Consider the following 15821-nt stretch of genomic DNA (forward strand, 5'->3'; position numbering starts at 1 on the left):
TAATATCAATAATCAGACAAAAATCAAACAAACATACAGACCGACATATGACAATCAGCACTTACTGTAAATACACTACATGAATCTAGTGACTGTATTGTGTTACTGTACATGTAATAAGTCTGTTCTAACGTATTTCAGCATCCGAACTAGTCCAAGCAGATTTTTGATGGATGCAGTCCGTAAACATTGATGCTTGTCTGGTCTCAGAGATTGAGCCATTTCTCTTAGCTTCATCCAACTGTGAGAGACGTATCTGACTCAAATCGATGTCCTGCAGCTTGTTGTGCTGGCTGTGAAGACAGTGTAGCAGCTTCAACTTTTATTTGCATGTAGAACAACACACACACACACACACACACACACACACACACACACACACACACACACACACACACACACACACACACACACACACACACACAATGGCCCTCTCATAGTCTCAGTCTCCCATTCAATTTTCATGGCATTTAGTGCAGCATGTTCAATCACTGTGGTGATGGACTTTGTCAACCCTTGAGATTTGGTAGGACGAGCAGCATGATTCATAGCATTATTGAATGATGAGATGCACAACTGCTCAGTTCATTTCAATCTCGTAACTGTAAGTGAAGCTCGAAACGGCGTATCCAGTAGAGTCACTTCAATGTGTATGCAGACGTTCTCGCTGAATTTTGAAAGGCAAATTCATCGTTACTAGAAATGATCAGACAATTGCAAGTTGTATCCGTATGTACTTATCATAAATTTGATAGTCAGTCAGACATACTGTATGGCATGGACATCTTCCTGAATAAAGGGTCATTGTTGTTCAAGAAGATGAGCACTACTTGTGAGACATTGAAACCGTGAGTGCTGGCTGACAACCTTCCAATCCGTAAACACACACACACACACACACACACACACACACACACACACACCACACACACACACACACACACACACACACACACACACACACACACACACACACACACACAGACACACACACACACACACACACACACACACACACACACACACACACACACACACACACACGGACAAGAGTTATGCGTGACGAAAAAAAGAAAGAAGACAAAATCCAGCGAAAACTCCGAAATTGATGAGGGTTTTTCTAGTCTGAAGACAAGCTGAGATCAATTCAGAAATAGTCAAGCGTAGTTGAACTTGTAAGCTTTTCTATCTGTCGTTTTCAAGACATTTAGCTGCGTTTTTAAGGTAATTTCTGGAGGTCTAAAATATAACCACGCCTACAAAATTTTGTCAATCCTTACATAAATACATAAATATATAAATAAAATATATCTCGATCTCAATTGACATGACAAGAGAGAGGCTCGCTTCGCTCGCCAACTAGTCTCGCGTAGCCAGACCCTCGACGCCATCGAGAGGAGTAAGCGAGACTAAACAACCGATAGATATCAAAAAACAATAAATTATTACGTGTTGTTTTAGAGTGACGTGTCTAGCAGTCGTTTTCAACGAGAGCTACGTAGGGTTTTCAGACGATCTCTTCTTGTTGGAAACTGTTTGACGCTGCAATCAACGAGGATGATACGACGACGTGTCCAAGTGCAGTCCATCGTTTGGAGAGACCACTGGACATTTGGATTAATTAATTTAGGAAGTTGAAAATGGTAGGTATATGTTAGCTAGAGCACCAGCCTGATGGAATGCAAACACCATTTTTTCCACGCGCACTGCACATGCATGCCTACTAAAAAATTTTTTAGTAGGCATGGTCGACAGTACTGTACACTAACTACATTTAGTATCAAATTATTGTTTTACACTAGATATTCAATTAATGTTGTGTTATCACTACTATTTCTTTTGATTTAGGCTTCAGAAAAAACTGTCACAATAGTTAGCTAGTGTATCAGTGAGACAGCCAGCAAGAAAGAGAATGACAGCTTGGACGATTTGACGTCCGGCGGTCGAAGCTTAGTAGGTCGGCTTGCGAAAAAGTCTGAATTGGAAAAGAAACGGCACGTTAAGGGCACAACCCTCTCCAGTAGGATTACATCAGGCAATGAGACTTCAATATCGGTAAGAGTTGGAGAAAGAAATCTTGCCTACTCTACTTTTTCAGGGCTCTAGCTAGAACAGTTTACCGTAAAATTGACGGTTGGGAGGTATTTGACGGTTGAACGTCGTTCAACCATCATGTCAGTTTGTACGCTCAGTGCTAGCAGGGAAAACACGCAATGCGCGTGACTTAGAATCATAAATGCTGTAGGCTTTGCCTGATTCTTGTGAAATTAGAATTATTTTGAGATAAACAAGAAGATTTGTGTATATTTCTTCAGCCTAAGCGACTGTAACTGACAGTCTGTGCTCTAGACTCGGAATCTAGAACCTCAATATGCCAAAGGGGCGTGACCAAAGCAATAATGTGGCCTGTAACAGTTGGGCTGCTAGAGCTAGCCTCGTACCCAGGCTCTCTTGCGTGCCCGAAGAAGAGGGCCTCGGTATGAGCTAGAACTAGCCTCGGCCTCCCAGACCCGTGTAGCGCCGATTTAAAAATTCAAAATTTTGAATCGGCGCTACACGGTTCCGCTGCACGTACGCGTCATCGGCCGACGTACATGTACAGGTTTGGAACCAAGCCTTTCCTCCGTGTGAGTAGTTTTGGTTCAAGCACTTCCTCTCACATGGGAGCAGGCGAACAACACGATGTGTGACGTGAGATCGCACAGTGAGCACGGAGGAAGGCTTGGCTTGCAAAGCTAAAAGCCACGAGCTCGATTCTCTTACTAGTCCGGTGGGAATGGCGCGGAGCAACCTGGAGAGCCGTACAGTACACATGCAGCTACTGTGCGCCTGCAGATACATTTGCGGTTGCTAGTACACATGCATATCTCAACACATGCAGTACAGTACACCTACACCAAGGAAGAGTCTCGTTTTAGTTTTTTTTTTTTTTTGTAAAGACTGCGATGTGACACTTGATAAATACATCTACAGCACGTGCACAAAGAGCTACTCTGTAGATTGGCCGCGACCATAGACATTCTTGCATGCGCAGTCTTCGTTCCGCAGTTGCGCTGTTTTTTGTTTGGTGGCTGCAGCGCGCTGTCTGTCGGTGCTGGAGGAAAGCACGCAGACGATGATGATGCGATCTAGCTATGTGAAGTGGCTTGTCTTGTTCACATCTGTTTTTCACATCACGGTAGCTGCAGGTCGGTCAGTCTTTGCACGTATAATTCTACACACTAGACAGCAGCGAAACTTTTGCCTCGCTGATGCTCCAAACGTGGTCTGTTCAGTGCTGCACTTCTGTGCCTGAAATATCAGCGACCGCACTACTTCAAAATTGTCCTAACTAGCTAACTAGTGGATGCGTGCTAGGTTAGCAGCAGCCGACAAGTGAATTTCGAATCACTTTTGCTTGCCAGGCCTGAATTCGAGACAAATATCTTCAAGGCATCAAGCTGCGTTGGGTATTGAAACTACACTAGCTTCTAACCTTTCTATCTCGTATTAGTGTATACGGGAGACTGCATGCGAAAAGGCCAGGATGGAAACTTGTATATATATATATATATATATATGTCTGTCTGTGTGTGTGTGTGTGTGTGTGTGTGTGTGTGTGTGTGTGTCTGTGTGTGTGTGTGTGTGTGTGTGTGTGTGTGTGTGTGTGTGTGTGTGTGTGTGTGTGTGTGTGTGTGTGTCTGTGTCTGTGTGTCTGTGTGTGTGTGTGTGTGTGTGTGTGTGTGTGTGTGTGTGTGTGTGTGTGTGTGTGTGTGTGTGTGTGTCCAGGCCATGTTCTGTACTAAATTCTGTCTCGTTCGCGGTTTCGCATACAACCTCCATACTTTACAACGGTCTACTAAGTCTTGTGGGATACATCACTTCAGGGGCGGCGCGGAGCTGGGGCCTGAGGGGGCTCGGGCACCAAGGGGGCTCGGGCACCCCATCTTGGAGAGACTGGAAGATAGACTAGTTAGTAGGAATTGTCCGATTATTTAATTATAGTCTAGGTGCAGATTGTAGTGCTGACTTTGTACTTCAGATTCATGCAGCCCCCACTGAAACTAGGCTCGAGTCCGCTGCCGGGCCCCTTTAACACTACGAAAATATAACGTAGTGTAAGCTCTTCGAAATGGCCTCAACTTGTGTAGTCGCGAGTATCACAACAGCAATACACTAACTAGACAACTTTCTATTGCCGATCAGCGGCGTAGCCAGAGCAAAATTGTTGGGGTTCATTATTAATATTAATTTGTTTAAAATTACCTGTATATGTATATACGTATAGATTTACAAACTAACAACGTATCATTTCGGTACTGCATAATTATGTACCTAGAATCACTCTATCAGACTTTAAAAAAATAGATGAGCAACCACGCCTATAACTATTGGGGTACAGTACTGAACCCCCAAGAACCCCCGTTTATCTAGGTAGCTACGCCACTGCGTCGGTCACGCGCATGGCCGCCTGATTTTATTTATTGTACGTACCCGCAGAATAGTCTGTGTTTTGCGAAGATAAAACGAGAGCTTGCAAAAGTCGTCGAATTTTCTAAGCTACTGAAACGCTCGTGTACATACTGTGTACACACACCACACGTCAAGCACCTGAATTCGATTACGTCACATTGCGTCATCAGACTACTAACCTTTTTTTATATCTCGCGCTCGTATCCGACCATTCGCGCATGCTTCGGATCAACGACTTGTACTTTGAACGTGGTATGGTGAACGGTTGGACTAAGGTAGAACGACGCATTTTGCCTATCAATTAAATTTTGCTCTACCATGATCGAACTAAGGTTGTCGACATAGGCGTAATTACGTAAAAAGTTTTCGAGGTTTGGGAAATAGATACTGCAACGTAACTCTATAGTTATGCATTTGGAAGTAATGCAGTGAGGTAGGAAAATTATTGGGTGGCCATGGTCATTTTGCCTCCCGCCATTATTGGTTAATTAAATTCTTATGCTTATAATATATATATATATATATATATATATATATATATATATATATATATATATATATATATATATTACTGTAATGTAGCTATGTTTAGGGACTGGGTGGGTAGGGTAGTTTGGGGTAGTCTGGGGCAGTTTGGGATAGTTTGCATAGAAGAAGAATATATATATATATATATATATATATATATATATATATATATATATATATATATGGTTTATTTAATTAATTTGTTAAAATGTTAACTGATTTTTGTAATTCATTGATGTCTTCGATGCTTACGTGATGGGATGGGTGATGCTTAGGTATCAATGAGTGCCAATCTCTACCATGTCGGAATGGAGCCAACTGTGAGGATGGTGTCAATGGCTATAATTGTACATGTGTGCCGGGTTTTATTGGAGTGTTATGTGAAATGGGTCAGGACACATGTTTGAGTACAATTAATTTATTATTGTCTCATTTATTATTACTATTACATGTGTAGAAGTGAATGAATGCGATTCATCACCATGTCAAAACAATGCTACATGCTCTGATCAAGTGAATAGATATCAGTGTCAATGTGTGGCTGGTTATATGGGACAGCAGTGTGAAACAGGTAATGGGATCACGTGAATAGAAAATTATGTGTGTGTAAATACTGAATTTACAGAAATTGATGAATGTGCTTCAAATCCTTGTCAGAATGGCAGTACTTGCACAGATCTACGGGCTGGCTATACATGTAACTGTGTTGAAGGCTACACTGGACTACACTGTGAAATTGGTAAGGAGAAATGTTGAATTGTTGTGTAATCATATTCATATTTCCTATGTCCTTATCAATAGATTCTAATGAATGTGATTCATCACCATGTCAAAACAATGCTACATGCTCTGATCAAGTGAATAGATATCAGTGTCAATGTATGGCTGGTTATATGGGACAGCAGTGTGAAACAGGTAATGAGATCAGGTAAATAGAAAATAGTGTGTGTGTAAATACTGAATTTACAGATATCAACGAGTGCCAATCTCTACCATGTCGGAATGGAGCCAACTGTGAAGATGGTGTCAATGGCTATAATTGTACATGTGTGCCGGGTTTTATTGGAGTGTTATGTGAAATGGGTCAGGACACATGTTTGAGTACAATTAATTTATTATTGTCTCATTTATTATTACTATTACATGTGTAGAAGTGAATGAATGCGATTCATCACCATGCCAAAACAATGCTACATGCTCTGATCAAGTGAATAGATATCAGTGTCAATGTGTGGCTGGTTATATGGGACAGCAGTGTGAAACAGGTAATGAGATCAGGTGAATAGAAATTATGTGTGTGTAAATACTGAATTTACAGAAATTGATGAATGTGCTTCAAATCCTTGTCAAAATGGCAGTACTTGCACAGACCTACGGGCTGGCTATACATGTAACTGTGTTGAAGGCTACACTGGACTACACTGTGAAATTGGTAAGGAGAAATATTGAATTGTTGTGTAATCATATTCATATTTGATATGTCCTTATCAATAGATTCTAATGAATGTGATTTATCACCATGTCAAAACAATGCTACATGCACTGATGGAGTGAATAGATATCAGTGTCAATGTATGGCTGGTTATATGGGACAGCAGTGTGAAACAGGTAATTAGATCAGGTAAATAGAAAATAATGTGTGTGTAAATACTGAATTTATAGAAATTGACGAATGTGCTTCAAATCCTTGTCAGAATGGCAGTACTTGCACAGATCTACGGGCTGGCTATACATGTAACTGTGTTGAAGGATACACTGGACTCCCCTGTGAAATTGGTAAGAAGAAATGCTGAATTGTTGTGTAATCATATTTATATTTCTTATGTCCTTATCAATAGACTCTAACGAATGTGATAGTGAACCATGTTTCAATAGTGGAGTTTGCACAGACCTTATCAATGGTTTTGAATGTACCTGTGCAGGTAACTTCAGTGGAACATTTTGTCAAATTGGTGAGCAGTAATTCAATGGCCGGTGATCTGCAGTATGTCATTGTGTTAAACTTTCAATTGTGTTTTGATATTCAGTATCAAACATAACGGTTCCGTGCAACGGCTGCCCATCGTTGATGACACCATCGAATGGTACAAAGAGTTCTGAGGACACTAGTTGTGGTGTAATGGTTAATTTCAGTTGCAACGAAGGCTTCACATTATCAGGGAAGTCTTCTTTCGTTTGTTTGACGAATGGAATGTGGGATACCGATGGCATTGCTCCACAATGCAAGGGTATGATACAATAATTTATGTCAATGAAAGTGTAGGTTTGTCTCTCGATTGCAATTGTATTGTCAGATAAATGAATAAAGTAAACCTGCATTTAAGAAATTGGCAAAAGTGCACAATTCTTAAATTCGTCAAGGTGGCATTGCATAATAATATATGGTTTATGGTTTGTTGCTTTGAGGTGTGTTGTAATGCTGACCTAGTTTGTCTTTTTATTATCTTTGGATTGTAATGAAACATTGAAGAGGAATATACATACTAGTTTTGACTGGAACATGATTTTGTGGAACGTCCTTGTTCAGACTGTCAACAGGATTGAGGCTAGCAAGCCAAACATTATTCTCTTTCACAAAGGAAAGAAAGATATCTATGTCGACCATTAAGTTCAGTGCTCCTTTTGATTCAAATTTGACACAGAAATACAACAAAACGATCCTGAATTACCACCTTCTTCAGATTGAACTCAAGCGAATGAATATCCATGGTGGAATGTCTCTTGATTTGGTGCACTTGGAGCCATCAGAAAGGATACTATTAATATCATCAAACCTATCCCAGAATGTAACACTGATGCAGAAATGCTAACACAAGCGATGTGGAAACTTGTTATTGTAGGAACTCTGAACTACATGTTTAAGTAGGTAGATGATGTTACCTTGCTGGTCTAAGGTTGACTTTTACAGCTCGACTGCATGTTGTTGTTGTTTTTGGTAGTTGTGATGACAGTTGCAATAGTACTGTATGTCGCTTTTAGCTCAAAGCTCTGTTTGGCTGAGGGATGATTTTTTATCACTGCTAACTGCCCAGCTACCATGTATGTGTTTGGTTTTTTGCTTTTGTGTGATATAACAGTAACAATACTTTTTTCATATTAGAACGAAGTTTTTTGTCTGTATGGAATGACTGAAAATGTAGACACAACTGATTAATTAAACAAAATTGAGTTTATAACAATATTGTACGACTACTTTATTATTTCGTTGACCAACATTGTTATAAACTTAAGTTTGTACTCAGTAACCATATGTAGTGGTTGCATGTGTTACATCATGTGAATGAAGTGGTACGTCTGTCTTTGTTTCAGTAACCCCTACACTCTCAGCAAGAGATGCTGATCTAACAACCGCTGAAGTCGTTGGTCTCAGTGTTGGTGTTCTTGGAGGTCTTGGTCTCATCCTAGTCATTATTTTGTACATGTATTGCAGGTGTGCACACAGTTTGTTTGGTTTGCACTTTAGTTCTCATTGCCGTCTCTATTTTCAGAATATGTACTGGGAAAGTGAAACCACAAGTAGTGATACCCGGACACTCTAACCAGTGAAACCTTCTGCGGATCTTACACAAACACTGCTGATGATGCAAGGGATGACTGACGTTTACATGCAGCTAGCTAGTGCATAACTGATTGCGTCTTGTCTGTATTTGTTTGCATGTCTAAGCTGGAGTTGAGAACTAGTTTTTGCTCTGTAAGGATGTTTTTGTAATTGCGTGCGCGCAGTGAATGATTTTGGTGTTATGATGGTCTGGTGGTGGCTAGACATTTAGTGGTCAGCTCGGAGCTATAGTATATACTGCATTTTTATTAACTCCACACAAAATAGGCTGCTGCAAGAGACTAAGCCATACCGTGATAAAACAGTAGGAATGTTTCAAAAATTGGGAGGCCAAAATTAGTGTTGTAATGCTATAGAAATGAAATGGTCACAGGTCGAGCTGGTGACTGGCCACTACTAGGTGTACAACGCTTACGGTAATAATGTACATATCTAAACGTTGGAGGTTGAGACTCCTCCTACGGACCCACCCAACGCACATAGGGGGGGAGTGTAGATGAAACAGGTAGATCTGGTAGCTCGTAATTGTCGTCGTGGTATGTCTACCTGTACATCTAGCTTGTTCAAGGCAAAGCGAAAACGAGTGCAGTTTACAAAAATTAGAGAAGCACTATACTGTGCTAGTCGACTTTTTCACAGGGCGTGGCACTAACGACGTCATCGGCTACCGCATGACGATTTGGCTCGCTTTTGATGCATTGGCGTTTGTTAACCGCGTGAGTCTAGAGCCAAAGCAACAATTTTTCTTTTCGAACTTTTACCAGCGCGTATAGCGATGCATCGAATCAGGTAAGGCCTCATTAGGACTCGGCTCTTGCGTGTGGTTTGCGTGTTTTGTAGTCTCGCGCAGCCAGCCCTCCCCCTTTGACTTCCGTTGGCGGGGAGAGGGTCTGGTAAGGTTCCTTTGATGTCTTGGTTCTGCAGACCCCAGCATTCCATGGGGCATAAAGACATAACGAGGATATGTTAATTGAGATAAGCGAGCAACTGATGCATATGGGAACGCACTACTAATTACTCTCTGTTCGCGTTCACTGTGAATCTGGAACTATGTAATAAAGTACCTGTACATGTGTTGGTTTAGAAACACTTAACTAATTGCCTGTGACCTACTAAGTGATTATGACATCAATAGCTTGTTTACTGTGACTCCGGATTTACTGTTACTGACACAGACGTGTTTCATTGTGACTTACAATACCTGCAAAACACTCGGAAAAAAGAAGAAAATTTCTAGAAAAAAGATGGGATGCAGAAAAGACATCATGGAGAGCTCTAACATCACAAATGAGATAGATGACGACTACGAAGTGACGGAAGTTGATAGTGATGTTACATTGACCAGTCAAGCCCAGACGAACACGACCAAGCGTTGCTGAAAGCATAAAGCTTTGCACTAGAGTAATTAATAGTAATGAAGTAATTGACATGGCATCTGTTTACTTGACCACTTATCTGTAATCATATCGTAACCATAACGTTCTAATAGACTAATGGTCTTTGATACGCAAAAACCTTATCCTCCTGGGTGTGTCTTATTTACATGCTATGTTTAGCGTCTACAAGAAATCCGGGCTCTTGCGCTTTCGAATGATGCCAAGATCGTCGCTTACCGACGAAGGACACAGAAGTTATAGCGATTTTTGTAAATACAAAGTGAACGCGAACAGAGAGTAGTATCCGCATATACAGCGAAGTCTTCGCTTCTCTTTCTGCTGCAGGTGCTACTGGACTTTGTTCTAGTTCAGTTGCTCTCACAGGTTGCTTGGCTGCCTGCTATTGCAGGGCCGGATCCAGAGGGGGGTTAAGGTGGAGTCGAAACCCCTCTTTTTCAATAGGCGTGGTTCAATAATTTTATATAATTTCATTAGAAAAGAGAAAATTAGTAATGCTATAAATAACTGCTAACGGTGAACCCCCTCTTTCAAAAATTCCTGGATCCGGCGCTGTATTGGCATGGTAAGAGATGCGCGCAGGTCGTCTTCTTGTACGACAACATTGGCAGGTGAGTTGTTCTTCGGGAACCAACAGCATTCAACAACTAGCATGTGCCGTACGTCTCACCTACGAAAATTCGAAGTGCATGATCACGCAACTTCCGAACTTGACAGTACAGGAGCCGATAGAGTGTGCAACGACAGGGTGGAAACAGCTAGAAGCTGCTCGCCCTGTTGCTAGATCTACGCTGCAGCTGCATGACGAGCCTCTATGCAATTTCCCGAAGAACAACTCACCTGCCAATGCCTATAGCAGGCAGCCACGCAACCTGTGAGAGCAAATGAACTAGAACAAAGTCCAGTAGCACCTGCAGCAGAAACAAAAGCGAAAACTTCGCTGTACATGCGGATACTAAGTAGTAGTGCGTTCCCATCAGTTGCTCGCTTATCTCAATTAACAGATCATCTTTATGTCTTTATGCCCCATGGAATGCTGGGGTCGGCAGAATCAAGACATCAAAGGAACCTTACCAGACCCTCTCCCTCCAACGGAAGTCAAAAAGGAGGAGGGCTGGCTGCGCGAGCTACGTGTTTTGCAGTGATGAACAACTTCTTCTTTCTGATATCTTTCGTGACTCTTTCGCATCCTTTTAAGTAATGATGTACCATTGAGACTTGAAAGACGTCAAACGCGGGTACAAGCGTGCGTACGTAATCTAGGATGCACGTTCTGTGTGGTACGCACTTAGCTAGCAAATGGTTTGGTTTGTACTTCCTGAATACTTCCTAGAAAGTGGGTCGTTTAGTAAGGGAATGACTGACGTGAAGAGGAAGTCTTTAGACAAGTCTGGTAGTACTGAGAGGTAGGAAGAGAACGCTTGATTCATCTTGATGTAATGTCCTCAGCTGTCATATAAATGAACCATTCACTCAGTGTTGCTGTACTGTGTTTTACCTTTTGGAGTGTGTAGCTGCCGTGCTATCATGGTTATTTGCTGTGTTCCTGGATGTACCAATGTGGGGAGATATTTAAAGTTTTACATGGAAACTTTCGTCACATGGATAAATTTTATTGCATTTGAATGACGTTGACTGGTGGTTGCCAAGGGATACTCTACGTCATCGAAATCTAGTACAGTCATTTAGAGAGGCTTTTCGGAAAAAGACCTGCATCACTAATGCAACAGAACTATTTACAGAACGTCATGCAAGGCTTGCAATCAGTTTTCTTCTCCAGTTACAAACACCACCACCCTGTGAAAGCATTGGTTGCAATATTGCCATGTGGTCATGTTATGTTTGTGTCACGACTATTTACTGGTCCCATATCAGACAGGGAACTTACCAAGCAGTCTGGTTTTCTCAATAAATTTGTGCCTGGAGATCAAGTCATGGCAAACCAAAGGGTTTGTTATTGCTGACATTCTCATGGACGTTGGGGCATCTCTTGTGCTACCTCCTATTTTATTAAATGCCGGCAAGTGGCTTCTCTTAGAATCGACCTAGAGGGGTGATCAGACGGAAAACAAACTATAGAATTTTGCAAGGTATAAATAACACTTAGTTCAAGCATGGATCTTTTAGATAAGGTATTTACTGTTACAAATTCGCATCCATCTCTTGTACGATAGATTTAATTTTTGTACGGTAGATTAATATTAATTAGTGTCATTGATATCACTTTATTTTGTAAAGGTCAATATATTGGCTCTTGTTATTATTCTGTACTCTTGTGTGTAATGCTCCAGGATACATCACACTACCACTTGCTGTTCAATTTCATTCTTATCGTGTACGCCATTCTAGTAGTAATACTCAATTATTACAACGTTAGTAGTACTAACACAAGTTTATCTACTTGCTACCTAAGGTCCTTTCATTCCTTAAACGCCGTACTTTCTGGGAAGTATTCAGTAGGTACAAACCAAACCATTTGGTAAGTGCGTACCACACAGAACACGCATCCTAGATTACGTACGCACGTTTGTACCCGCATTTGACGTCTGCCAAGTCTCAATGTTACATCATCACTCAAAATGACGCGCCAGAGTCACGAAAGAGATCAGAAAGAAGTTGTTCATCACTGCAAAACTCGCAAACACACAAGAGACGAGTCCTGATGAGGCCTTACCTGATTCGATGCATCGCTGTACGCGCCGGTGAAAGTTCGAAAAGAAAAATTGTTGCTTTGGTTCTAGACTCACGCGGTTAACAAACGCCAATGCATCAAAAGCGAACCAAATCGTCGCGCGGTAGGCGATGACGTCGTTAGGGCACCGCCCTGTGAAAAGGGCTATTGAAGATCACACAGCGCACGTGTAGAGATGTGACTTGGCCTGCGATTAACTAATTAGACAATGTCCAGTTTGTTGTCTGCATGCAGTGATGAACCTGCATGTACAAGTACTCGGCTTTCTGCGCTGATGGATATGCAACTTGCGAAAACAGTCTGACCGTCTGTCTGTCCGTCTGTTAGAGAAATATATTTTCATAAATTAAAACTATTACAAGCTAAATCAAACTACACAACTCTTAACTAAAAGTTTAATACACGATACACTACAATTGACCCCGACAGGGTCTTACAATGACTATTTATTAACTAATGAACAAAAAACTGAAAGGTGTCCAGTTCCGAACTGCGCTTTTGACCACCTAGGATGTTATAGGCTTTCCATGACATTACTGAAGCATTATATCTTTGCAGCTCAACAGAAAGACGACGCCTCCAAAATAATTTAAAGTCGGCAGGATTATTTCGACCACTTTCATCTGTTGAGAGATGTGAGAGATCGTCTAGATATTTTAGCGCTTTCTCACCCCATCACCAAAGTGTTCGAACACTAGGGGCACAACAGATGGTGAGGAACCTTGCGGTAGAATTTCTCCTAAGTACTTTTTGGCTTTGATTTCTTCTCTACGAAGAGCAGCAGCTCCATCAAACAGAGAAGCCTTGGATAGAATGTCAATACTCCAAGGATGTGCCATTGAGACATCTAAATCAGTGCTTTTTCCACATTGATAGTCCAATACAGTGATGTCTGGCCTGTTGTCTGAATTGCAGTAACGATGTTGTGCTTCATTTACATGATGTATATTTAAGCTTCCAAGGCAAGCACTCCATATTGTCACTTTAGAGTTGTGTATGTAAACAGGGCCACCACCAGTTTTACAAGTTAGAAAGTGGTATCCATCCGTATCCGATTCAAGAGACTTTCCACAATCACATGAATTGGACCAAGAACTGAAAGGCATGGTCTGTCTGTCTGTCTGTCAAAGAACATTTATCGAAAACATTAACGCTAATATATACAGAAAAGGCTACATATAACACTAGGAGTTCAACATAAATGACCATAGTGGTTGTAGAAGAAAATCTCTAACAAACAGCCATCTGATGTTTGTAGCTATCATCTACTGAGTCATTACTACAAACTATTCTGTCAATATTTTTAGCTAACCACACACACACACACACACACACACACACACACACACACACACACACACACACACACACACACACACACAGACAGACACAGACACAGACACACAGACACAGACAGACAGACAGACACACACACAGACAGACACAGACACAGACAGACAGACACAGACACAGACACAGACACAGACACACACACATGAAAGGCACAAATATAGTTCAGATATTTAGGCCTATCCTTGGAGTCCCAGGCAGTCACTGTTCTGTCGCATGTGCATGTGGATTCTTTGAAACGTGTTGCACGTGTACACTGCTGTGTGCAAGGTTGCTTTTGTCACAGGTGTGAGCATACGTCGCTATTTACTGGCGGTGGAAGGCAACCAAAAAGAAAGTGATATATACTAACTGTCTTGCTGGTTGGAACACAGAAATTTAATTCACAGCAATTAAAACTTCTGTCTTGATTCTCAAATTGCAGTTATAAGGGGTCGGTTATTAGTAATTGTCCGGGGGGGAAGGATCGCAAAATTTGCCGAGGTCCGCATAGTTTGATATGTGACCCTTGCAAAATATGCCTGTTAAAAACCTCTGACCCTCACTGTCTGTTGATAGCTTAATTTAGATGACCCCCCTATATGTGCAGGTATGTACAATAAAGTAGTCTGTTTCAGGGCTCAAGTGTGGCCTAGGTATGATTTCTAAAGTTGGTCCTTTCTATTCAACCCGCTGACAAAACTAGCAAAGCAGGAATTGCCGCTTTCAGCAATGCAAGTGTGCAAGCCCTTAGAAATATACTGTTCTTGCATACAATTCTGTAGTATACAGATAAACATCCCTGAAAATTATGACTCCCCAACAGAAGGTGACCCAAATGCTTATAATGACTTCTGCAAATCACTGAATTTCAAAGTTATGACCCCCCAGCAAATTTACCAGCCCCTCTGGACACTTAATAATGACTGGCCACCCCTAATCAGTTATACGCAGTATTTGTATTTTCCTTATTAGATAAAGTTTTGTGTACAGCTCAACTAATAAACACTAAATGTTATTGCATCTCTGAAGTTAGCTAAGTTGCATATCATATATTTGTTGCTTAGTTTGTGTGTCAAATAATTGTCAATGTGTACAGTCTAATTTGGTTTTTGGATACAGCCAAAGCATGAGAGCAACAGTCACTGGTGTCAATAGCAACCAGAAAGTGTACCGATGCAGGGATAGTAGACGTAGTTGAGCATGTTTGTGCTTATTGGCCACGATTTGTTTCACATCAATCGCCTTCTTTGTTCTTGATGGCCAAGATAAAGGTGATAAAAGATGAAAACAGAGATGACGTCTTTTTGCCAGTGTCCAACAGCACTGGAAACGTGGACCAACAAGTTCGGACGCCATGCCAATCAGCAATCAGTAGCCATGTGTGCCATCCTCGCCTCATTTCTCTTCTTTCGATTGGTGTGAGTCCGAAATGACCAATTTCTCTGTGTGCGAGCATGTAGACCAAAGTGGTCAGCCAACAGAACAAACCCAATGGTCACACACACCATCACAACCAAATTACACTAATCCACTATTGATATCCATACCACACACACACACACACACACTCCTACGACCTCTTTTGCCTGCCCATTGGAGCTATACCCCTCAACTCATTCAAAACCTACAGCACACACACAAGCAATGCAACACCAACACATACACACATTCCACTCATTTCCATAACAACCTCCGTGATATACGGTCGTCTATGACTGTCCATGTCAGTACAATGTTTCGCCAGATCAATGAGCATATTAGACACCGGATCAGGCCAAGCGGCTCGTGGGTCAGACATCGCTACCAGCTCGGTGCCTTCCCCTTCAATTTGTTTCAAAAATGTCGCCTAGAAACAGACACAAAT

At 41.4% G+C, this 15821-nt stretch overlaps 1 protein-coding gene across 1 annotated transcript; it reads left to right on the top strand.

The window, feature by feature from the left end:
- The first annotated feature begins 3065 nt into the window (after positions 1-3065).
- Positions 3066-8736, top strand: LOC134187863 (fibropellin-1-like). Its single transcript, XM_062656031.1, has 14 exons — positions 3066-3188; positions 5256-5369; positions 5438-5551; positions 5606-5719; positions 5782-5895; positions 5950-6063; positions 6132-6245; positions 6299-6412; positions 6475-6588; positions 6643-6756; positions 6819-6932; positions 7008-7208; positions 8290-8410; positions 8469-8736. Exons 1-14 carry the CDS (start codon positions 3116-3118, stop codon positions 8524-8526), a joined length of 1593 nt encoding a protein of 530 aa, XP_062512015.1. The 5' UTR covers positions 3066-3115; the 3' UTR covers positions 8527-8736.
- Positions 8737-15821: the final 7085 nt, after the last annotated feature.

The sequence above is a fragment of the Corticium candelabrum genome, chromosome 12, assembly GCF_963422355.1.
Source record: "Corticium candelabrum chromosome 12, ooCorCand1.1, whole genome shotgun sequence".
NCBI lineage: Eukaryota > Metazoa > Porifera > Homoscleromorpha > Homosclerophorida > Plakinidae > Corticium > Corticium candelabrum.

Coding starts and splice junctions, on each gene's coding strand:
- LOC134187863 (XM_062656031.1), top strand. CDS start 3,116: ATGATGATGCGATCTAGCTATGTGAAGTGGCTTGTCTTGTTCACATCT. Junction 5,552..5,605: donor GGGACAGCAGTGTGAAACAG/GTAATGGGATCA, acceptor CTGAATTTACAG/AAATTGATGAATGTGCTTCA. Junction 5,720..5,781: donor TGGACTACACTGTGAAATTG/GTAAGGAGAAAT, acceptor CCTTATCAATAG/ATTCTAATGAATGTGATTCA.